The sequence below is a fragment of the Nerophis ophidion genome, linkage group LG19 (assembly GCF_033978795.1).
Source record: "Nerophis ophidion isolate RoL-2023_Sa linkage group LG19, RoL_Noph_v1.0, whole genome shotgun sequence".
Classification (NCBI taxonomy): Eukaryota; Metazoa; Chordata; class Actinopteri; order Syngnathiformes; family Syngnathidae; genus Nerophis; species Nerophis ophidion.
The window spans coordinates 16,224,228-16,248,745 of record NC_084629.1 but is presented as its reverse complement, the minus strand read 5'-3'; the positions used below and the strand labels follow the sequence as shown (position 1 = coordinate 16,248,745).

The following is a 24,518-nucleotide window of genomic DNA, read 5'->3' as shown; positions in this document are numbered from 1 at the left end:
TAATGTGTCATATCTGTTACAGTATGTTGGTAATCAAGATCAATGCCTGGGTTTGCATGAAAACAAGCATACAGGAAAGGGGGAGGACTGTGACTCGCTGATCATCCGGGTATCGCTTTAAATCATCAGGTAGTAGGTAAAGTGGGCCATTAGAAGTTGAGCAGAAGTAGACAGAAACAGATACATAGAAAGATGGATTTAGGTGAAATGCAAGAATGAATGGGATGATACGTATGTGGACTGTTACGAAAAGCGAATAATGTATATGTTAGGACATGTATATGGATTGATGTATCCAAGGACAAATGCTATGCTATAGTGTTAGATTTTATGACGGATACTAGATGGATACTAGAAAGGATACATGCAAGCATGCATGCTATGCCATGCTAGAAAGAATGCTACAATGGGTTGATGGAAGCAAGGAAGATATTATGACAGACACTAAAAAGAATGCCAGGGGGGATTAATGGTTTCAGTGACAGATGCTAGGTTGGATGCAAAGATCGATATTATGACATGCGCTAAAAACATTCTAAGGATGGAATGATGGATGGAAGGATAGATATAAGGTAGGGATGTAACAGTATGAAAATCTCACAGTACGATATCATCACGGTAATAAGGCCAGAGTACGATATTATTGTGGTATATTCCCCCCAAAAATAAAGACTTAAAAATGCCATAGTGTGTGAAATAAAGTGGCAGGAATGTTTGGGATAAACCAGCTGCCTGTACTTACTTACGTGCTCGAAAGAATACTAGGATGGAAAAATGTATTCAAGGTTGGATACGAGGATATGTGCTCACAAGAATACTGGCATGAAATGATGGATATTATAACAGATGCTAGGTTTCCTGCTAAATTGGACTGATGGCTGCAAGGATGAATATGAAGATGGATAATAGGACAGATACTTAAAAAATGCTGGGATTGATTGGTGGATACCACAACAAATGCTAAGACAGATGATCGAAAGAATGCTTGTTTGGAGACATGAACAAAAGGAAGGATACTAAGATGAATTCAACAATTAAAGAATGGATGGATTGATTAATTAATGCAAGGATGGATGTTAAAAGGTGCTTTGATGGAAGGTTGTAGGATACTACAACAGATGCTTGAAAGAATGCATAAATAATTGGAAGGACGCCAGGACTAATACTAGGGTGGACGTATTAATTAAAGGATGGATACTGACACAGATGCTAGAATGGATGCACGGATAAGATACTCGGACAGGTGCGAAAGAATGCTTTTAAAGGCCTACTGAAACCCACTACTACCGACCACGCAGTCTGATAGTTTATATATTAATGATGAAATATTAACATTGCAACACATGCCAATACGGCCTTTTTAGTTTACTAAATTTCAATTTAAAGTTTCCCGCGAGTTTCTTTTTGAAAACGTTGCGAAATGATGACACGTACGCGTGGCGTCACGTGTTGGAGAGGACATATTAGCGCAGCACCAAACACGGCTAAAAGTCGTCTCTGTTCATGGCGTAATTAGTATGTTGGACATCTGTGTTGCTGAATATTTTGCAATTTGTTCATTTAATAATGGAGACTATAAAGAACAATACTGTTGGTGGAAAGCGGTGGATTGCAGCTGTCTTTAGCACCAAGACACAGCCGGTGTTTCTTTGTTTGTTGTGAAGCAGAGCGGTCAAGCGAACATGTTTTCTCTACGTCAACCAGCATGTCTTTGGATGGGAAAATTGTGATATTAGGTCTTACCGGAGAAATCAGTGGATTACGGGACTTCCTCCTGCATTAGCTGTCAAAAAAGGCAGTTGTGAGCTTGGCTCCTCGGCTTCTCTCTGAGACACTACGTGTTCACCGCAGCCATCAGACCTCGAGGTATGTCTTTAGAATCTCACTAAAACACTATTAAAACAATAAGCAGATAAGGGACCTTCCAGAATTATCCTAGTAAATGTGTCTAATTACATCTGAAACGCTCACACTGCCGCCGCCCGGAGCCATCGCTTTTTTTTCTAGTCCTTCACTATTAATATCCTAATTCACGAATCTTTCATCCTCGCTCAAATTAATGAGGAAATTGTCGCTTTCTCGGTCCGAATTGCTCTTACTGCTGGTGGCTCCCATTATAAACAATGTGAATATGTGTGGAGCCCTGCAACTCGTGACGTCACGCGCACATACTTCCGGTAAAGGCAAGGCTTTTCTATTAGCGACCAAAAGTTGCGAACTTTATCGTCGATGTTCTCTACTAAATCCTTTCAGCAAAAATAGGGCAATATCGCGAAATGATCAAGTATGACACATAGAATGGACCTGCTATTCCCGTTTGAATAAGAAAATCTCATTTCAGTAGGCCTTTAGGGCTTGATGGATGACAGGTGGACAGCTACCAGAACAGGAGGAGGAATGGAAGCTGGGACAAATGCAATCATTGATTTAAGGATGTGAATACAATCTTGCACCGTCAGTAGAAGATTCAGGCCTTCGTCTTTTGGACAAAGTGAATTGCTAAACTTCATCCTCATCTTAAGGCAACCGTACATAAATTCTTCTGACTTGGCTGAATCTCTCTCTGCCTCCTGTTCTCTCTCCCGTCCTTTACGATTATCGTTGTCTCCTTCTCCTTCTCCGTTTACATGAACATCAGCAAGAGTATTCAATGAACGCAAAATTAATTGAACTGCATTTTGTCATCATGTTCTGGTGGTCCGCCCACTCACTACACAATGGGGAAGGGAAAGACTGGCTTCCAGGTTTATGACACAGTTTTTTTTAATGGGGCTTCCAGTATTGTGTTTCGCCATCACTTGCATTAAAATGCCCTTGCTCATGATCCATAATTGGATTCATCTCACGGATAAGAAATGGGATTAGTACCATCACTTTCAATATTTAGCATCATTAGCTTAATGAAGGTAGGAATATTGTATTGGATTGTGCACCTAATGAGGTGTATGTAATGCTTGTACGCATTTAGTAGATTAAACCCAATTTTCTGTGCTATTGCTGTATATGTATTTCAAAGTGAATTAGCTTCCCTGTGCAGTGTATATGTATTAATGTAGGGTGTCGTCACCCACCTATGCTCCTGGTGACCGTCCTTAGCCTCTCCAGTAGCTCCCCTATGTCCATCTCTTCTGTCTTCATCCACAGGATCATCCTCCACAGGGGCAGCGGGAGCCCAGCAACCCAGCCGAGAGACACTTTCCTGGGGAGAAGAGACAGCTTGCCTGCTTTTATCGGACGGCTCCTCGGAGAGTGGTGGTAACGGGAGGAGGTGAGGGGGATGTAGAGAAGGGAGAAGGGGAAGGATGGCGGCTGTGCTTCAGCTATCCCTTAGACGTGTCTCTCGTGTTGCAGTCTTGTAAGAAACATGGACACCGCGGATGTTGGATGTGTGTGGGTGTATGTCGGCTTGTGAGAGGATGCTTGAGGAGGAAGTGAGGCCGACGTCCCACACGAGCCAGGCTGCCGTGACACGTCCTCCGATAGGGGGAGAGTAGGGATGCTGTGGAGGAGACAGGAAGGCGCTGACGATGGTGATGATGCACCAGCTGCGACACGCGGGATGGTGCAAACCTGTGCACTGTTGCCACACTGGAGTGGGGGAGGAAATGGGAAAACAATAGGTCAGCCCCTAGTCCAACATAAAATAACGGATACAAGTGTGACATCTAGCGGGGAAAACATGCAAGTGCAGCCTGATACTCCATGCAGGTACTTGCCCTACACAAAAACCTCTAGTTGAAGATTTGTGACAGGACTGCTGTGCTGTTGTTAACCATGTGATGCGTGGCGCGGTTGGGAGATTGCCCGTGCCAGCAACCTGAGGGTTCCTGGTTTGATTCCCAGCTTCTACCAACCTAGTCACGTCCGCTGTGTCCTTGAGCAAGACACTTCACCCTTGTCGTGATTAACGCCTTGCATGACAGCTCCCGGCATTACTGTGTAAATGTGTGTGTTAATGGGCGAATGTGGAAATATGTCAAAGTGCTTTGAATACCGAGACGATAGAAAAGCACTATTCAAGTGTAACCCATTTACCATTAAATATTTTGTTACTCTCCACGCATTAAAAAAAAACAAACACCTTCGTTATTGTAAAATATACATTTTCAAGAACATGATATATGACGCGTTGGTAACGCATTTTGGATGCGCGTTGTCACCCCAAGCATGCACAAGGACCAAGACAGGCAGGAATTGCAGGTAAGAGTTGATTTAATACAAAAATAAAAGAACACTGGTGCAAAACAGGCAAAGAAAAGGCGTGCCGAACGCACGGTAAGCTAAGCTAAAACTTAGTAGAGTCCAAAGTAACGTGCCGAGCGCACGAGAAGCTAAGACGAGACTTAGCACTAGAAAAGACATCAAAGATATATCAACAAGAATGTTGCGTGGAGCAAACAAACCATTCAGGCAGAACTGAGGTAGAAGGCAGGCTTAAACACTCAAGCAATCAATGAAAACCAGGTATACGTAAAAAAAAGAGCAGGTGGGACAATTGTGAAACCAAGGTAACCAGACAAAACAAGGAATGCACAAACCAGGGATCGGAAGAGTCCAAAAATATTCAGGGAACACAAAAACACTCAAAACCCAAAACCATATATGATCCGGGTGGCGGATCATAACAATATATAAATAAAATAGATTTCTTTAAAAAAAAAAAAAAAAAAAAAAAAAAAATTCAACACTATAAATTCCCTTTTAAAAGATTGTTAATCTGCTGACATATAGCTAAGTAGTTATGGATACCATGAATTGATTAACGTGGACCCCGACTTAAACAAGTTGAAAAACTTATTCGGGTGTTACCATTTAGTGGTCAATTGTATGGAATATGTACTGTACTGTGCAATCTACTAATAAAAGTTTCAATCAATCAATCATATAATTTCCATTGTAGTGGACCCACGATTAAAAAAATCCATACTTAGAATTTTAGCAATAATGCTAGTCCAAAGTTGTAGCAAGACGTCCCCATACCTGAACGTGTCTCCCAAAATACAAGCGATAGGGCAGACTTGTGATTGACTGGGCAGATCGTGACAGCCGTAAGATGGCCACCGCGCTGACGTAGCTGACCAGAATACAAGCGATAGGGCGGACTTGGACTGATTTGACGGGGCGGCTCTTGACTGCCGTAAAGTGGCGGCCGTGCTCACATAGCTGACCAATGGGTGGCAAGAAAATGGTGACTGATGCACATCTTCTGTAGACAGACTCAAATTGCTCAAATCATTACAAAAAAGGGACAAGCGGTAGAAAAATTAATGGATGGATGAATGGAATGGTAGTCACTTTGAACTTTTGAAGGAAATTCATGGGCCAACTTGATGACATTCACGATACATATTTTCTCTTCGGACCGCCAGTTAAATGTTCTACAGACATTGATTGATTGATTGATTGAAACTTTTATTAGTAAATTGCACAGTTCAGTACATATTCCGCACAATTGACCACTAAATGGCAACACCCGAATAAGTTTTTCAACTTGTTTAAGTCGGGGACCACTTTAATCAATTCATGGTACAAATACATACTGAAAGCATAATACTGTCAGCACACAAGTTAATCATCATAGTATATACATTCAATTATTTACAATCCGGGGGTGGGATGAGGAGCTTTGGTCGATATCAGTACTTCAGTCATCAACAATTGCATCAACAGAGAAATGGACATTGAAACAGTGTAGGTCTTACTTAGCAGGATATGTACAGCGAGCAGAGAACATAGTGAGTTCAGATAGCATAAGAACAAGTATATACATTAGAAGTACATTTGATTATTTACATTAGGTTATTTACAATCCGGGGAGATGGAATGTGAATGGAGGAGGGTATTAGTAAAGGGTTGAAGTTGCCTGGAGTGTTGTTTTAGAGCGGTTTTAAAAGGAATATAGAGATGTACTTACTTTTACACCTGTTGGGATTGCATTCCACATTGATGTGGCATAGACAGAGAATGAGTTAAGACGTTTGTTAGATCAGAATCTGGGTTTAACGGGGTTTGTGGAGCTCCCCCTGGTGTTGTGGTTATGGCGGTCATTTAAAGGCCAACTGAAACCCACTACTACCGACCACGCAGTCTGATAGTTTATATATCAATGATGAAATATTAACATTGCAACACATGCCAATACGGCCGGTTTATTTTACTAAATTACAATTTTAAATTTCCCGCGGAGTTTCCTGTTGAAAACGTCGCTGAATGATGACGCGTGTTTGTGACGTTATTGGTTGGAGGGGACATATTAGCCCAGCACTACTTACGGCTAAAAGTCGTCTCTTTTCATCGTGCAATTACACACATATTTTGGACATCTGTGTTGCTGAATCTTTTGCAATTTGTTCAATTAATAATGGAGACTATAAAGAAGAATGCTGTTGGTGGAAAGCGGTGGATTGCAGCTGCCTTTAGCAACCGGTACACAGCCGGTGTTTCTTTGTTTGTTGTGAAGCTTTAGCGAACATGTTTCTCTACCACATGTCAACCAGCAAGTTTTTGGAGGGGAAAATTGTGATATTAAGTCGGCTCTTACCGGAGACTTGAGCGGATTATGCGACCTCCTCCTGCAGTTGTCAAAAAGGCAGCTGTGATCTTGGCTCCTCCGTTGGTTTCCCTCAGAGACACTGGCGGTCCCCGCAGCCCTCCGACTTTCAGGTATGTTTTTTTTTTTTTAGTGCTTCACTATAACTTTCCTCATCCACGAATCTTTCATCCTCGCTCAAAGTAATGGGGAAATCGTTGCTTTGTCGGTCCGAATCGCTCTTGCTTCTGGTGGCATATGATTATAAACAATGTGAGGATGTGAGGAGCCCTCACACCGGTGACGTCACGCGCACATCGTCTGCTACTTCCGGTAAAGGCAAGGCTTTTTTATTAGCGACCAAAAGTTGCGAACTGTATCGTCGATGTTCTCTACTAAATCCTTTCACCAAATATATGGCAATATCGCGAAATGATCAAGTATGACACATGTAATGGACCTACTATCCCCGTATAGATAAGAAAATCTAATTTCAGTAGGCCCTTAAGGAAGTAGTTTGACAAGTACTTCGGTATCAGAGAGGCGTAGCGGATTTTATGGACTAGGCTCAGTGCAAGTTCTTTTAGTCTGTCCTCCACCCTGAGCCAGCCCACTTTGGAGAAGTGGGTTGGAGTGAGGTGTGATCTGGGGTGGAAGTGTAAGAGTAACCGGACTAGCTTGTTCTGGGATGTTTGGAGTCTAGATTTGAGGGTTTTGGAGGTGCTGGGGTACCAGCTAATTATAAAATTTGCTGTGTTAGAATGAGTAAGCTTAGGTGTACTGTACGTTAAATTGACATTAAAGAGGAGACATACGTTGAAAAAAACTTCATTACACATTTTAAGGCAGTAAAATAGATTAACGTGGACCCCGACTTAAACAAGTTGAAAAACGTATTCGGGCGTTACTATTTAGTGGTCAATTGTACGGAATATGTACTGAACTGTGCCATCTACTAATAAAAGTATCAATCAATCAATCAACAAGCTGAAAGTGACAGGCATCGACAAAAATAATAATATAGCCAAAGAGAAATTAACTCGGCACATTAAGCACTCAATTGTTTTTTGGAAATGGGACCTTTATGAAAGGGGTGAAATTGTAATGACATGTTTCATCTGCCAATTAATAAAATAACACAATAACGAGTTAGCATACTGAAAAGTAAACACGAAAACAAAATGGCTTCTGTTCACAAGTGTACAATTTTGAGGCGAAATATTACAGACAACTCACCTTCTGTAGATCCAGTGGATGTGAAACACCATTGTGGCTAAATTTTACAATCCCAAATCGATCAAAATTCTAATTAATATCTCCTCCAGCGCCATTTATTCACCACAAGGCTTGTCCAGCAGCTGCTAGTCAACAGCAAATTTGCCAATATGCACTAAACAGGTGGCTTTAAGTACCGTATCATTAAGGTTTTCCAAAAAGAATACTATCCTATTATAGCAGGTATTAAGTTTTTTTTTTAACTTTGTAAATAATGTGAGCAAGTTTAGAATACTGTACCGCAAATACTTTTTAACCAGAAAAAATGAGCTAGTCGCCCCCTTTGGCCGTAAGAAGCATTGCACGGGACTGAGGAGTAATTTTGCATTTTGCCATAGAAATACCGTACATACCGAGAAAAACAAGTATTTAATTACTTTATGAATAAAATATTTTACAAAATGTAATATTTACCAATTAATATCACGCAATTAATTAATATCACCAAATGGTATTAAAAGTAAAATTTGCCCAAACCACTCAATGTAAATAAAATAGTCAATGAAATAAATTATAAACCATTATAATAGTTTAGATAATCACAAAACTAAACTATATTGGACAGTATCCTGAAAAAACAGTATCATTCAAAACAAGTTACTGTAAAAATTCCACATTTTAAAAATTCCATCAATATTTATTGTAATTAAAACATGAGTAATTGATTACATAATAGTAGTGAAACAGTTGCATTTTTCCAAAGCACTCAAGAAAAACAAAATATAATTAAATGAAAAAATATTAATTAGAAATAGCTAAATTTAATATTATATAAAAAAAATAGTAATCCACCTAATCTATTGTAAAAATAAAATAATTGGAATTAATACAGAAAATTGTGTTTTCACTATTTTTTTTATTCCGAGCAGAATGACAATACAGTGCTTTTACCCTCAGTTGCTACAGACAGGCTGGCAAAAACATTCCGAGAAAAGAAAAAAAAAAAGTCACAAAATGTACAGTAATACAAACAGTGCTGTACGGAGGCTGCGTGACCTCTCTGGCACCTTTGTCATGCTCGCAGATGTCAGGATTCATCACCTGCGCTTGTGCTGATGGACTTCAGAAAAAGCGGTGGCGGTGGCGTCAACATTCGAGAGAAAGGCTGGTGAGATATTTGAGACGAAGGCCAGTCCAGTCCATTTAGGTCAAGTTATTTGGTCACTTCACCCACTACAATCTTCTTAGAAAAATAACTTGTGAGGAAGAGTTTTTACAGTATTAACAAGCTGACTGGACAACAGACCTTCGTTTCTGGGGGATAAATCTGTGAGACTAAGTGCAGTGTGTACTGATACATTTGTACTGACCCTTTTGGTAAACCTTAACACACATTCTGAAATAAAATGGACTTAAAATAGAATCTTCTCTGGGGGATTTACAAACATAGGAAAGACAATGTGCACCATGGGCAACACCAACAAACTCTGAAAAATACATGAATGCAAAGAACCCGCTGTAGACGACTGCGATGTATCCAACTGCACATCTGCAGTTGTTTTCGTGCTTTCCAATGTATTTGGAGGTGAAAAATAGAAATGCTAGCCTTTGAATGCACCTAAAAATATATAAACACACTGTGGAAAAGGCAAAAAAAAAAAAAGTTTATACATTAATTTTAATTTAATTAAATCCGTTATTTTATTCCATTGATATTTCAATCAAAGTGAAGCTGAAAGTGGAAAAATAGAACTATAGCTTTGAATCCAAGAAAAGAACATACAAATGCATTGTAAACGACCACAATGTACCCCGTCAGAGGTCTGTATTTGTTTCCCCTTCCCATGCTTTTCAAAGAAGTTGCTAAAAATTCAAGTGTAGTTGGAAGTGAAAAATAGAACTGGTCATGTTTGAACGAAAAGAAAGACTGTGCAAATGCATGGGAGACAAGCACAATGTATCCCATTAGACATTGTGATGTCTCCTCCCTCCTGCCCCCATGTTTCCCAACAGACAAGTTAGTCAACAGCAAATTTGAGTGGCTACACGTAGACATCAGAACCAATAGTCTTTGAATGAAAAGAAAGCAGAAATGCATTGTAGACGACCACAATGTATTCTGCCAGATCCCTGGCACCATGATTTCCAATGAAAATGTTCTTAAAACAAATCTGCATATAAATGCATTGTAAACGACCATTATGTATCCCACCCGGTATTTGGATTTTTTTCCATGCTTCCCAATAGATAGGGTGAAATCATAATTAGATTGGCGATGCATGTACAACAATGAAATACAGCAGTGCCCATTGTTGGGCTGTCACAAAATATCTGTTTCTCAGCTGTAGTCCTTATGGGCTGGAGTGGTACTCAGTTGTAATAATCGTTTCCGCCACTTGTGGCAGTAATGACAATATAAAAACAAATGGACGACATCTGGAGCTAAAGTCATAGAGAAGTTTTTTTTTTAATAAATCATGACTAAAGTGGTGAAGCTTTATTATCAGCTTATTTAAGAAACATATTATCATGGATCATTTATTTACAGTATATATATTTGAGCACTGCATGATTGTATCTATTAATTTTTTGGCACTATATTTGATTAGTATTTATTTTTGTAATTAGCCTGACCCACCCCTAGATTATAATCATTGTGATTTACACATAATTTAATATCATTTGACAATGGATGCTGTTAAACTGTAAAAATGCTAGGTATAATTATTGAATATGATTAAAATCAAGAGTAAGATTACTAATTGAGTGTTACTAATTGAGTGGGCTCCGGGGACCACTTAGTGGAAAAGTTGGGCTCCAGCGTCAAAAAGGTTAAGAACATCTGTATTGTATAATCTCGGCCATCTGGATTTTTTTTTTCAATGGACAAGTGGATACAATTATAACTGCAGTAGAGTTTCACATTGATAGAAAACGCTGGATAATGAATTTCATTTAAGAACAACTGAAAAAAGAGATGCTATAGCGGGATACAACAGTCATAACAAATGAAGCATTATTGCAGAGGAACATGTCGAAATCTGCCTGGATACAACATGGCAACAGCACAGTGAGTGTCACTGAGGTTAAGGATGTTGAGTCCTGAAATCAAAACAGACCGTTTGCTTGTCTGAGCGCAAGCTTGTGTCTAATTTGTACAGAAAAATAATAATTTTTGTATGAAATATATACCCGTTGACAGATGGTGGTGATGCGTATGAAAATAAACTGTATAGAAGAAAAGAGATCCTTACATCAGCTACAATCGTCAGCTGGAGGACATGGCGGATACGTGTTTGACATTCTATTGATTGATTGATTGATTGTGACGTCGCCTATTCAAGTCTTTCTGCAAAGTACAATACGCCCCTTCAACCGTAAAGTTACATCCATCCATCGGTAGTGACATCAAGATGGGGGGAAGAGCAAGAACACGCGATTGGCGTTACTTTTGCATAACATTGACAAAATCACCTGTACGTAAAAGACTGGAGCCAGTGTAACTTACCCGCTACAAAAGAGTATTAGGGCCACAATGGAAAAATATTAAAAACTTACGAGATGCTGTAAAAGTTGTAATGTTTCATGGAAAAACTTGAAAAGTTGGCTGTGGAAAAAGTCTAAAGCTTGGGCAGAAAAGTTGAAATGCTACAAAAAAAATGTATGTTTGGTGGAAAAAGTCTAAAACAGACGATAAGAAAATTGGGATCGCTCCAAATGTTTTTGATTGTGGATAAAGTCAAACAAATATGAGTAAAAAGGTTCTAAAGTTGTAGAAAAAAAAGAAGTAATTTTACTAGAGACCCTTTGTCCTTTTTCGTGGACAACTTTAAAGCATACGAGAAAAAGTTGGACAAGAAAAAAATATTAAAGCTTAGGCATAAAAAAGTAGACATTTTAGGAAAAAAATGTTATGTTACATGGAAAAAATCTAAAGCTTAGGCAAAAAAAGTTGAAATGTTACGAGAAAAATGTTATGCTACGTACAAAAAAGTCTAAAGACTTAAACCCCAAAAATTGGGACAGTTTTGTGGGGGGGTTTTGAGCATACATGGAAAAAGTCTAATGCATACGATAAAAAGTTTTACTGTTACGAGAAACATCTTGTATTTTACGAGAAACATTTTGTAATATTACGCAGAAAAAGACTGTTGTTTACGAGAAAAAAGTTGTAATTGTACATACAAAAAGTCTAAAAGCTAACGAGAAAAAAGTTGTATTGTTAACAGAGAAACGTTTTAATGTTACGTGGAAAAAAATCTTACGAAGAAAATCATCGTTTCAAGTGAGTAAAATTAATATAAAGTGGGAAAAAAAGTCTACAAGAAAAAAATTGGAACATTGTGAGAAAAATATATTTTGTAGAAAAAGTCTCAAGTTTACAAGAAAAAAATTGTAACCTTCTGACGAAAATAGTTTGAGTAAAATGTTGTGATGTTTTATGAAAAATATTAAAAGCTGACTGAAAAATAACATTGTTTCACGCAAAAAGTCTGAAGCTAAAGAGAAAACTTTTGTAACATTACCAGAGAAATGTACAAATGCATTACGAGATAAATGTTGTACACATGCAAAAAAAGATATTCTAAAGCTGACGAGAAAAAAATTAAAATGTGGCAGTTTTTAAAGATGTAATATTGTGAGTATAGCAAGTTACATCTAAACAGTCCTAATGTTACAGAAATAGTGTTGCATATAATTTTTTAAATTAGCTCATGAAATTTTGCGTCTTAATTTTTTTTAGCATCACATTATTGACCTCATAGAATAAAATAAAAAACATCTTGAGATATAACCAAAAATAAATTATGACACATGTATATTCATTAAACAAAATCTTTTTTGTGAAAATAAATTTTACTTTAACACTTGGACTTTATTCTTGTGAAAATAATGGTTTGTCTTGTGATATTCATTACAAATTTAATATCACAAAATTATTCTCGCAATTATTTTTCACAAAAAAAAATCACTTCTTGTCATTATAGAACTGTAATCTCATATTTGCTAAATTAGATGTTTTGTCTCTCGACTAGAATTAAAACCCCACACATTTTACAGTTATCACAAACGTATTCAGAAAAAAATATATTTTACTCTAATTTTTCCTTAATTCCCATTACAATATTAATACAAAATATTACCTCCTAATTTGAATTAAAACTTTTTTCCATAATTTGATGACTTTATACTTTATACAAAAATGTTAACGCGATATTAGTACATTTATTTTCCAAACAAGACAACATTTTCCTCATAAAATTCTGAGGTTTTGATGATTATGTCTCTATTTCAAGTTTTACTTGTGACGTTTCTACGTATTTGTTTCCTCTTGCACAATTAAAGTTGTGACGTTTCTACGTATTTGTTTCCTCTTGCGCAGTTAAAGTTGTGACGTTTCTACGTATTTGTTTCCTCTTGCACAATTAAAGGATGTGTGAGCTGAGATGCTGTTGTGGCTTGTGCAGCCCTTTGAGACATTTGTGGTTAAGAACTATATAAGTAAACATTGATTAATTGATAAACTCTTTAACTTTGCTCTAGTAGTGTTAATATATTTCTTAGCCTATGTCTGTATGGCCCTAATACTCGTTCCAAGAGCAGGTAGCATTGAATGAAATAAAGGTGAGGGATCAAGGAGGTCGAGGAACACAGCACCATGCAAAGAGTAGAGACATGCTAAGAGGAGACAGTTGAGATGGACTAATGGACGTTGAGTGTCCTCACGCCACATCAGACAGCAGGCATGAATGAATGGATTAAGGCAGGGAGGCAGGACTTCTGCACAACCCTTTCTTGGATTTTGTCCCTTTTTTTGTAATAAGATGGAGTTGGCGGTTTGTGTAAGGCTTTGTAAAACACCACTTGTACACCTTTGGCTCCCAGTCTGCTGCTGTGTGGTTAACATGTAAGGCAAAGGTGTGTCACATACAAAACATACAGTGCAGGCATCTTCATGCACGCAGGCACGCATTCACACACACTCTCACACACCTAAAGGGCTGAGCTTCGTGGCTGCCCAAACTTGGCCAGACCACATATATACTGTATATATGTATATACATATATAGATATATATCTTTTATAACAAACACTTTAAAAAAAAGTACATAAACAAGAGGGAACAGGCAAGATTTGAAGAAAAATTGTACAAACAGGTATCTTCTCAGTGTTGATGAGAAGACGTCAAGAAAAGGAAAGATGACGGTCCTTAATACGTAAAAGGGTGCTCACTTGCCCAGAAGTGCACGTGGTGAACTTTTTATCGTATAAATCCTCACCCTTGAGAAGCCCGCAGACTCCCGAGATGCATCGCTCCACGCCAGTTTTTACACGGACGTTTCTGGTCCCGGAGCGTAGTATGCGATCCCCGCCCCGGAGAGACGGAGCATGCACGAGCGCAATTCCGCTCTACCTCCTTCCGCCAAATGAGCTAAAAGTTTTCGGGGAAGGGGGTCGGATCTGCGGAGCGACAGCGTCTCCACGTCGGCGAACTGGAGCGGAGAGGAGTGGGCCGTGCTCGCGCCTTTGTAGGATCGGCCAGGGGCCAGCTGGGCAGCCGCTACGTCCCGCGCCAACAAGTCGTGATCCTGCAGAGATAAACACAGCACCACCATGAATACATAGTGGAACATCAAGTTTTAAGGAAACGCATGCAAATCAGACCTGTGCTTGCAAAATGGAACAGAAATCATGGTCACGTTCAGAAGATATGTCAAGTTCTTTGAATCAGCACAACTGTAAAACCTAGCAGATTATTCATAATCAATAATAATGTATAACATATCAATGTCTTTCAAATAAAATTGCTGAAAATGACCATCAGCTCTCATTCGGTTTGCCATGCACATAAAAAAAATGCAATGCTTCTTTCTAACACTAGATGGCAGTAGTGTTCCTCATATTATCAAGACATTTATTATTTGAAGCCATGCCAGAATTTGTCAAACATGTTTTACTCTTTTGCACCACGTGATTATAATATTAGATAAACATTTTTTTCAAAACTTGGAACATGATCTCAATCTGAACTATTGAAATACAGATCATTTTCGATTGTGAAAATGACCAGATTAAGATTTTCTACCACTTGTCCCTTATGGGGTGGTGGGGGGTGCTGGAGCCTATCCCAGGTGCACACGAGTGGAGGGCGTAGGGTAGGCCCTGGACAAGCTGCCACCTTATCACAGGGCCAACACAGATAGACAGACAACATTCACACTCACATTCATTCACTAGGGTCATGTTATTGTAGTGTTGCCAATCAACCTATCCCCAGGTGTATGTCTTTAGAGGTGGGAGGAAGCTGGAGTACCCGGGGGGAACCCACACAGCCACGGGGAGAACATGCAAACTCCAAACAGAAAGATCCCAAGCCCAGGATCGAACCCAGGACCTTCGTATTGTGAGGCACCCACACTAAACCAATATTTTGAAAAGTCCTTGGTTTAACACAAAGTCGTAATTACATCGATTTTTCTGTCCTTGTTGTAAGATTTTGTTCTTGTAAAAAAAATTAAATTCACCTTCATTCTCATAAATTGGTAATAATTTCTGAGCCTATCAACTGAATTTTGATATCACAACTTTATTCTTTTAAAATAAATGTATTGTAATAAAATTACAAGGCTTTGTATTTTGATTACACCTTATAATAGTTTGACTTTATCCACATGAATTGGAATTCTTCTTTATTATAGTAAAAAAAAAAAAATGTTTAAAATGTTAACTTGTTTTCAATAAAACCAATATTTATATAATTGAGACTTTATTCCAGGAAATAATATTTTTTTCCCGGAATATCAAAAACTTTTTTTGCAAAACAACTTTATTCGTGTTAAATTATGACTTCTTTCTATTTCTAATATTTCAAAAATGTATCTGTTACTTTTTTCTTGTAGCATAATATTCTCATTAAAATCCAACTTTATTCTCATATTTTGAACATATTTTTCTCATCGTCACTCTTTTTTTGGAATGTAAATATTTTAAATATATTCTAGAAATATGACTTAATCATAATAATATTTACAGTCTATTCTTCTGAGATACAGCCTTTTTTCTTATCCTTTATACACGGGCAAAAAGACGACTTCTCGTAAAAATTTGACTTAATTTATTATTAGAAACCAAATTACAATAGATGAAATTAACAATAATTACTTTATTGTCAATATTTTTTTAATTAACAAAACACTTTTATGTAAAATTGTCTTCTTATAGTTTGTTAGTGTTAGTCCTTTTTTGTAAAATTACAGCTAGTCATTTTTTGACTAACTTCTCGCAATTGTACAGTTCCGACTGATGATGTTACAACTTCATTCTTGTAACACTTTATTCCTGTAAAATTTTTACTTTTTTCATTACAGAGTCCATCTTTATTTCCGTAAAATGGAAACGGATTTTTTGGTAAAATTTGGAATTTAATGTTGTTACAGCGTTATCTAAAGTTTGGTATTTCTTTCCTTAATAATAATATTTTGACTTGATTTTCATAAAGTATATGTTCATTATGTATATAATAATTATGTATATATTATCACACAATTTTATGCTTAAGGGCCGTTGCTATAGTTATTATCAATAGTGCTGAAGTGGTATTTTTCTTTGTCTGTGCAAAGCTGGAAATCCAAAAGATTGCAAGCCAGTCTCGCCGTATATCTCGGTTAGTAGAGCGGCCGTGCCAGCAACTTGAGGGTTACAGGTTCGATCCCCGCTTCCGCCATCCTAGTCACTGCCGTTGTGTCCTTGGGCAAGACACTTTACCCACCTGCTCCCAGTGCCACCCACACTGGTTTAAATGTAACTTAGATAATGGGTTTCACTATGTAAAGCGCTTTGAGTCACTAGAGAAAAAGCGCCAAATAAATATAATTCACTTCACTCGTATCAGTGTTCGTTTCCAGAATCAGCCTGCTGACAGCCAAGGCCGAACATTGAGTACCGTGACGCAAACAGAGCAGAGACAAGGCGATATCACGAGCACATTTGCATATTTGTATAATCATATATTGTGTCTAACTGGAGCTCTCTCCCCCTTCCCTCAGCGACAGCTTCAGCGATGTAACCAGGGACCTCCCAAATAAATAGAGAAAGCACGTGGGCTGGACTTATAACACGTAGTTTGGATCTGTAACAAGAGTACAACCCAAAGCACGTCCCTCCTCAATTGAGCAAAATTTAATCTCTGCATGACTCCTTGTTTTTCGTTTGTTTAATAGATGTCATCAGTGTTTGAACCTGACAGCATAATAGTTTTCTTGCAACGTCACAATTGTGTTTTCATAAAACTAGAGAAAGAACCAAGACTTTATCCTTGTAATAATATTACTTTAAGCTTATTTGTTTTCCTTGTTATAGTACCACTGGGTGAAATTGGTAATTTTTTAAGCAATTAAAAAGCAGCAACACAAGTTAGTTCTACACGGAGCATAAAACGTTAGAAGACAGCGGAGTTAATTATTTTGTTTTTTTCCCAGCATGCATAGTAAGGCGATGTCTTAAAGGAATCACCTGCTCTTCCTGCTCCTTCCTCGTCTGTTTGGCTCAATCAGAAACTCATTCTGCTGGACGACTGAGAAAGCATGAAGATGGTGGAGGGCTCCACAGTAAGGCACGGGCGAGTGGACTGTGTGCGTGCAGGGCGGGGATCGGTGGGGGTTGAAGACGTGAGCAAGGAAAGGAAGGGAGTGTGTGAAAAGGTAAGGATGGAAAAAAGATGGCCGGGAGAGAAAAGGTGATTAAGGTGGTTTAGTAGAGATGAAAGAAAAAGCAGAGCAGGTTAAACAACGTGTCAGTTTCTACATTCATTGTCTTATGGGCAGGAAGCTGGAAACAGGAAGTCAGGAATACTGCCAACAGTGGAAATCAGCATGATAGCTGCTATCAAGCTAGCTAAAGCTTTGTTAAAAGTATTTCTACTTGCTGCTAAAATAGCAACAAATAGCTTTATAATTTGGTGTTACAAAACACATTTATGCTATATCTAAAAATATGGATAAAAAGTAACTTACTGATAGAACACTGGATCATTGCTAGTTAGAAACGGCAACATTTGCAGCTAGTTGCTAAACTGGCAAACAGGTATCTACGAAACTGATTTAAATAATAATGTGTAAGTACTTTAACTATCAGTGGAAGCAGGAAAGTTTGACTTTTTAACTGTGTTAATAACATCAATTGTCTGCAGTAACGTTCAAACAATATATCAACAAAACCCTGAAGGATTGCGATAAGTAAGCTAGCTGCTAAAAGCTATGTTTATGCTCGCCTAACAGACAAACGTCTATCACTTAAAATATCATTACAAAAAAGTTAATATCTCCAAGACCCCAAAAGTCTGGCAATCCAAATATTAACAAAAATCACATTTAGTTTGTAGAGTGTAAGCTAGCTGCCAGAAGGTTAGATCTACGAGTCGCTTAACCTGCTCAAAGCTATATTTTAGATTTAGATAGCAACGGAAGCAATTAGATAACGCGTTTTCCAATGTAAAAATATTCAGACACCTACATAGGTGATGAAATAACTCCCTAGAACAGTGATTCTCAAACTGTGGTACGCGTAACACTATTAGTATGCTGGGTCCATCTAGTGATACGCCAAATAATTACTTGATTAAAGTATAGTGTTTTATTTTCATATATTCAAAACCAGTGATACTGTTCAGTCTTTGTGTAATGTTACAACTGCCAAATATATTAAATATACTTGTTGAATAAAACCTCATATATGGTTTTAATGAATACTTAGGCCTACTACGCTATTATATTTCAATGTTGGTCATTATGGTGGTACTTGGAGAGCCAGGTTTTTTCTAAGGTGGTACTTGTTGAAAAAAGTTTGATAACCACTGCCTTAGGAAAACTACAGTAGTCTTTTTTATGTAGGATTGAAAGAACACTTCTTTACCAACTACGGACAAAACCAGATTTTGCCATTGGTGGCTGTGCTGTTATGTATTTATAAGTCTATCAGAATCACTGAAATTGAATTCAACGTTTAACTATCGTTGATATTTGATTACAACTAACGATCAAGGTCCATTCCAAAAGGGTCTTACCTGAGCACGCTCAGCGGCTGTTGGGCACATGACCCTGCAGAGGACCTTCTTGATGACATCAGGTAGCAGGCTGACCGTAATGAGCAGGATGATGCTGAGCCAGGCGGGTCCGCTGGACAGCATTTGCATGAAGACATAATACATCCTCTGGTAGTTGAGGAAGGGCCTGTGCAGCGGGAAGAGACAGACCAGGCTCAGTCTTCCGAACCACGCGCACATTGATTGGAGCAAGAGGAGCCTTATCAAACTCTACCAAATGATGCCTCCCCAGAGGAGAGAGAAAATCACGTAGAAAAGTAGTGAGCCCCAGATGACAAAGTGATTGATCCAGGTCCAGTGGCGCGTGTCCAAGGCAAGCTAGGCAAACACAACATATATCTTGTAATCACTCGCCCAATTATCTGGCCGAACAGTTCATCATTCACATCACCATGGCGACGCAAACGCTCACACACCTTGAGGGTAACGGTGAACACCAGCACAGTGAAGACCAGAGTCCCGAAGGTCCAGTTGCCAAACATCTGCAAGAGTGAGGAGAGAGAAAGTTGTACTATACAGTAAGTCAGCCACACTGTAATAATACACACAATTATTTCTGGTATTGATGCATTCCAGTATTCAAAGTGCGGAACTGTATTTTGTTTTTTTATTCCGGTACAAGGTCTAGGGCGATTAGTGGAAAAATTATCAAAACTGACGTAAAACTGCCATGTCGGTTATTTAGCTTTCCCCCCCCCTCCACTAAATAAACAATACAAATGACGTCGAACAAAAAGCAGTTAAATGCAAATTCTGCAGAAAAATAGTGCTTGTGTCCAAAGTTAACACATCGATTCTTTCACAACATTTGGAGCAGCGTCATGTTACCGAGTATGAACAATGCACGTCACAAAAAAAAGTGAGACGCAGACTACTTACGAGTGCGGCTGGATGATTAGGGCAAAAATTATCATCACAATTATTTTTGATTAATAGTGTAATCACAATTAATTACACGATTATTCTTTAACCTCAAAACATGAGTATTTATTGTACCACCAAAATTCAACTTTAAATATAGTTTAAAAAAAGTGATCGAAATTGGTAATGAATAAACCACAAGTGAAATAATAATAATAACAATAACAATAGAAATACAATTTATTTGTAATTTTTTGCAATTAAATTTTTTTATTCCGTTTTTTACCTTTCACAGTTATTTTACCAACGTGTGTCAAATAACATTTATTTAACTGTTTGTTAGTTAAATGCAAAAATCCTCACTTGCATCTTAGGACAATTTTGAGCAGTATTTTAGATCCAAGCATAATTTTGTAAATGTATCAATAAGTGGTTTAAGTACATAATGCTTTTTTGAAACTTTTACAGTATTTTGTTAGCGCAGTTAGACTGGATGAGGTGCACCGCACCGTTATTGTGAAGGGGGGACGTGTGCTGCGCTGTTGTTCTCAGCTCGACGAGTAAAGGGGCGACTCACATGATGATTAAAAAATAAAATAAAAAAAAGAGCCTCTCTAATTGCGCCTGCTGTTTGTACATTGATCTTTCGTCGATGATGTCGTTCACAACCACACAAGCAGTTGAGATGTGTTTTGGGTGTATGGATTGTTCTTGTTAGCTTTACTTTGTAGTTTAGCCGCTGTTTCAAGTGTCTCAACATTGTTTAGTTCAGGGCAGGGTGATTTGAGTGTGTTGGGGATAAATGAGCGCTACCAGACATTATTTTCCCGAACAAATGTTCCTTTCTTACAGTGACATTATTTCACTCACATTTATGTACATTTTTGTGATATTCTGCGTTTAACAGCATGTTCAGTTTTATTGGTCAATTATGCGGTTACGCAAATGCGGAAATCAATTGACTTTACTTTTTCTGTCGAGTTTAGTGTATATTGATTAGGCACACAAGCGCAGTGTCTAATAAAAATAGCAACCATGGTGAGATGCCAAACTTCTCGTAGACGATGAATTGATTAACGTGGACCCCGACTTAAACAAGTTGAAAAACGTATTCGGGTGTTACCATTTAGTGGCCAATTGTACGGAATATGTACTGCATTGTGCAATCTACTAATAAAAGTTTCAATCAATCAATCAAACGTGCTCTCATTTTCTCTCATTCCCTTTTTCACAACGTCACAAACTCAGGAATTTGCATGCACGTTGTGCGGCCCATTCAACGTTTTTTCGATTATTATATTTTCATAATCGTGAGAAGCTACAATCGAAATCGAAACTGAAATTTTAATAAATCGTCCAGCCCTACTTACAGCAAGTGTCGCCATAATCATACTATCAACAGTCTCGATAGTATGGAAAGTATTGAAACAAAATTGATGATAACCAAGTAACGTTATCAATTGCGAATGTGCGATACGCAACAGAAAAGAGATGTAATGATAACCGGTACAATGACAAACTACAGTAAAATTCTTGACGGTTGGGATTACTCTTTAAAATTAGAATTGTCGTAAAATCGTGATTGATTACCACACTTTTAATAACTTGCGGCTAGCATGCTAATCCCCAGCTGATTTGAATGCTAACATGAATAAAATGTGTTTAAAATATACAAGTGTGTGTAAAAGTACTTTTTGAACACATTCAACAATCCATCCATCCATTTTCTACCGCGTATCCCCTTTTGGGGTCGCGGGGAGCGCTCGCGCCTATGTCAGCTACAATCGGGCGGAAGGCGGTGTACACCCTGGACAAGTCGCCACCTCATTGGAGACATTCAACAATGTACCATGTTATTATTGATAACCCTGATCATTTTAATAACAATAAACTTGATATAAGGTTTTCACATTGTTGCATCCCTGCAACAAAACAGTACATTTGTAAAAGTCACACCATAACAGCTATGAAAAATATCTACTGATACCTTCAGTTGGCGAGCAAACGCGGGTCACCTCATCGCTGATATCGTACCGCCAAGGCGTTTTTTAACAGGCACAAATGTTTGTTGACCCATTTCTAGTTTCTAGGATCCCAGTGAGGTGTGAGTGAGACATCATGAGGACAGATGGAATTGATGGAATGTCACGAGGGTCGTGATACACCAAGACAATACAACACATGGTTTATGAAATAAGCACATCTGAGGGGTAGGTATCAGTAAATGGGAGACATACCTGTTAAATACAAAGGCAAGTGCATTACGGCTGCACTAAAAAAAAATATATATATATCCAATTGAAGTCAAAATAACTAATAAAATAAAACTAAAATGAGAAATGTTATAATTGGACTTAATTTGCCTTTATTGTAGTACATATATTTATTTCTTCTTAGTGCGGCCCTCATAGCTTAGCCACCCCTAAAAGCAGTGATATCATCAACCAACCTCCAAAAGATTAGTTATGCAACTACATTAACACACACTCACACGCGCGCACACTTACACACTTAAAGATAAATGCAAAGACTCTTTAGACAGGCAAACAAATGTCAGCTCATAATCTGAGGTCACGTCGTTATTCTACATGCTACCACCACAAAATAAAGCGAGGAAGCATCTTGGATTGTGTGTTTTCCATTAAGGGAACTGATGGACCGGAGGGTAGCTACACACTGAAGTGAAGATGGAGCTGATGAATGAGACAATCAAACAGAAAGTCCTAACTGCGGTACAAACTAAAAAAAAAAAAAAGGAGACAGAGAGAATTGACAGAGAGGAGGACAGGCTTACCATCTGTGTGTTGGTGGTCATAAGCTGGAGGAGGCGAAAGGAGAGCAGCAAAATAAAGCGAGAGGAAGCAGAGAGAAAGAAGGGGACGGGGGGAGAAGAGAGAAAAATAATCAGGACAAAAGGTAAAATGAATTTAGTGATGTAATAACTGAAAAAACAAACAAACAGTACCGAAGGAAATCATGATACAAAGTAACGATACAGATAACGATATCTTTGATATGAATGGAAATCATATGTTGTTGACCTCAGAAAAAAGCTTGTTGTTAAAATTCCGCAAATAATAATAACAATATTTATAAAAAACAACAACACGAATATTACAACGTCCAATTTCATACAGTTAGTTAGTCACCCAGGGTGTTAAGCTACTGCAGCGTACAGGGCCATTTTCCCCCCACAAAATATTAATATTATATATTAATTTAATTAATATTTCATAAAAAAATTGGCAATATATTTGTATAATAACAACATGTTTTTATTATCTAATGCAGCTTAATATAAAATTATAAATTATTATATTTTGCCAAACCTGTACATGCGAGTTGATACTTTACTTAACTGTATTATACATCTACTACCTTCCAAAATTATAAATTATTATAATTTGCCAAACCTGTATATGCGAGTTGATACTTTACTTAACTGTATTATACATCTACTACCTTCCTAGTTGTGATACACCAAAATATTAAAGTAATTATATTTAAAGAGTTTAAACATACATCTATATATATATATATATATATATATATATATATATATATATATATACATACATACACACACCAACATAAAAATATATGTACACACACACATACATATTTTATATATATATATATATATATATATATATATATAAAATCATGTACAAAACAAATCTTTATGTATACAATATATGTATATAAAATTTTACTATGCTTTATTATAAATGCAATAACTCCTACATAACGATGAATAATATTAAAATGCATTTCATTAAAAACATTACAGTAATTTTGTTTAGTTTCTATCTATAGTTGGTATTGTTAATAAATACAATATATTAACAGTAATATATTTTATTCATATATTGCATTTGTATTAAAAATAATACAAATACTATGCACATTGGTACTTTTAAATGAACTGTACACATAAAAACAAATATATATATATATATATATATATATATATATATAAGTGTATATATGTATATATATATATATACACACACATACATGTCTCTCACAGTTGAAGTGTACCAATGATGAAAATTACAGACCTCTGTCATCATTTTAAGTGGGAGAACTTGCACAATCGGTGGCTGACTAAATACTTTTTTGCCCCACTGTGTATATATATATATATATATATATATATATATATAGTACAGTATAAGTAATGTGAATCACAATTAAATATTATATACAAAATAAAACCGTATATGTATATTTTAATAAACTATCTATATTTTTTATTATTGTTAAAAATAAATACATATAATATAGTATGTGTAATGTGAATGATAAATCTAATTATTGTATACAAATATAAAATTTATCATATCAAAATTACTGAATTCCCCTATTTTGAAAAATCTATCAGTAATAAATGACAGTTGCACAAATGGACCAAAATAACTGCCTTGAGAGTCAAACTACCATCAATGTTAACATGGTAATGATGCTCACATGGGAATTACAGCTACCAATTGGCTCCACCTGTTTACCTTTATTTGATCAGCAGACACCGCCATTACCAGCCATCATATGAGGAAACATGGCACCCTCACAAATACCGCCACACGTGGCTTACCTGGCCATTGCTGGTGAAAGTGGTGTTGTCAAACAGGAAGTAGGCACCAAAAAAGAAGATGACGGCATCAAACACGCCCAAGCATGTCCAGTACAGGAAGACTGGCCATCGGAGGAGCGAGTTCTTGGCAATATCCCTGAGGCAAAAAAAAATGGGGGCGGCAACATCATCAAAACATTTATATATTATTCTATGTCAGTATCCAATATTTTCAGTGT

General features: G+C 37.3%; 2 protein-coding genes across 8 annotated transcripts in view; both read right to left on the bottom strand.

Annotated features, from left to right (window-relative positions):
* LOC133538060 (guanine nucleotide exchange factor DBS-like) overlaps positions 1-8,046 on the bottom strand; it is a 62,287-nt gene extending 54,241 nt beyond the window's left edge. Inside the window, exons 1-2 of the mRNA XM_061879336.1 lie at positions 7,766-8,046; positions 3,072-3,588 (exon numbers count right to left, since the gene is read on the bottom strand). Of these exons, the coding sequence (XP_061735320.1) occupies positions 3,072-3,150 (79 nt within the window). The 5' untranslated portion in view covers positions 3,151-3,588; positions 7,766-8,046. The remainder of the gene's footprint in view (positions 1-3,071; positions 3,589-7,765) is intronic.
* A 585-nt stretch (positions 8,047-8,631) lies between these two features.
* Positions 8,632-24,518, bottom strand: part of LOC133538059 (phospholipid-transporting ATPase IH-like) — a 98,473-nt gene continuing 82,586 nt past the window's right edge. For 3 of the 7 annotated variants that reach the window (XM_061879324.1, XM_061879327.1, XM_061879328.1), the window contains 6 exons: positions 24,301-24,436; positions 22,501-22,524; positions 19,262-19,327; positions 19,060-19,163; positions 18,807-18,972; positions 8,632-14,334 (listed from right to left, as the gene is read on the bottom strand). In XM_061879324.1, the coding sequence (XP_061735308.1) occupies positions 14,074-14,334; positions 18,807-18,972; positions 19,060-19,163; positions 19,262-19,327; positions 22,501-22,524; positions 24,301-24,436 (757 nt within the window). In that variant the 3' untranslated portion in view covers positions 8,632-14,073. Of the gene's footprint in view, positions 14,335-14,410; positions 14,483-17,257; positions 17,373-18,806; positions 18,973-19,059; positions 19,164-19,261; positions 19,328-22,500; positions 22,525-24,300; positions 24,437-24,518 lie in introns of all 7 variants that reach the window. The other 4 variants (XR_009802922.1, XM_061879326.1, XR_009802923.1 and 1 more) reach the window with 4 other exon arrangements.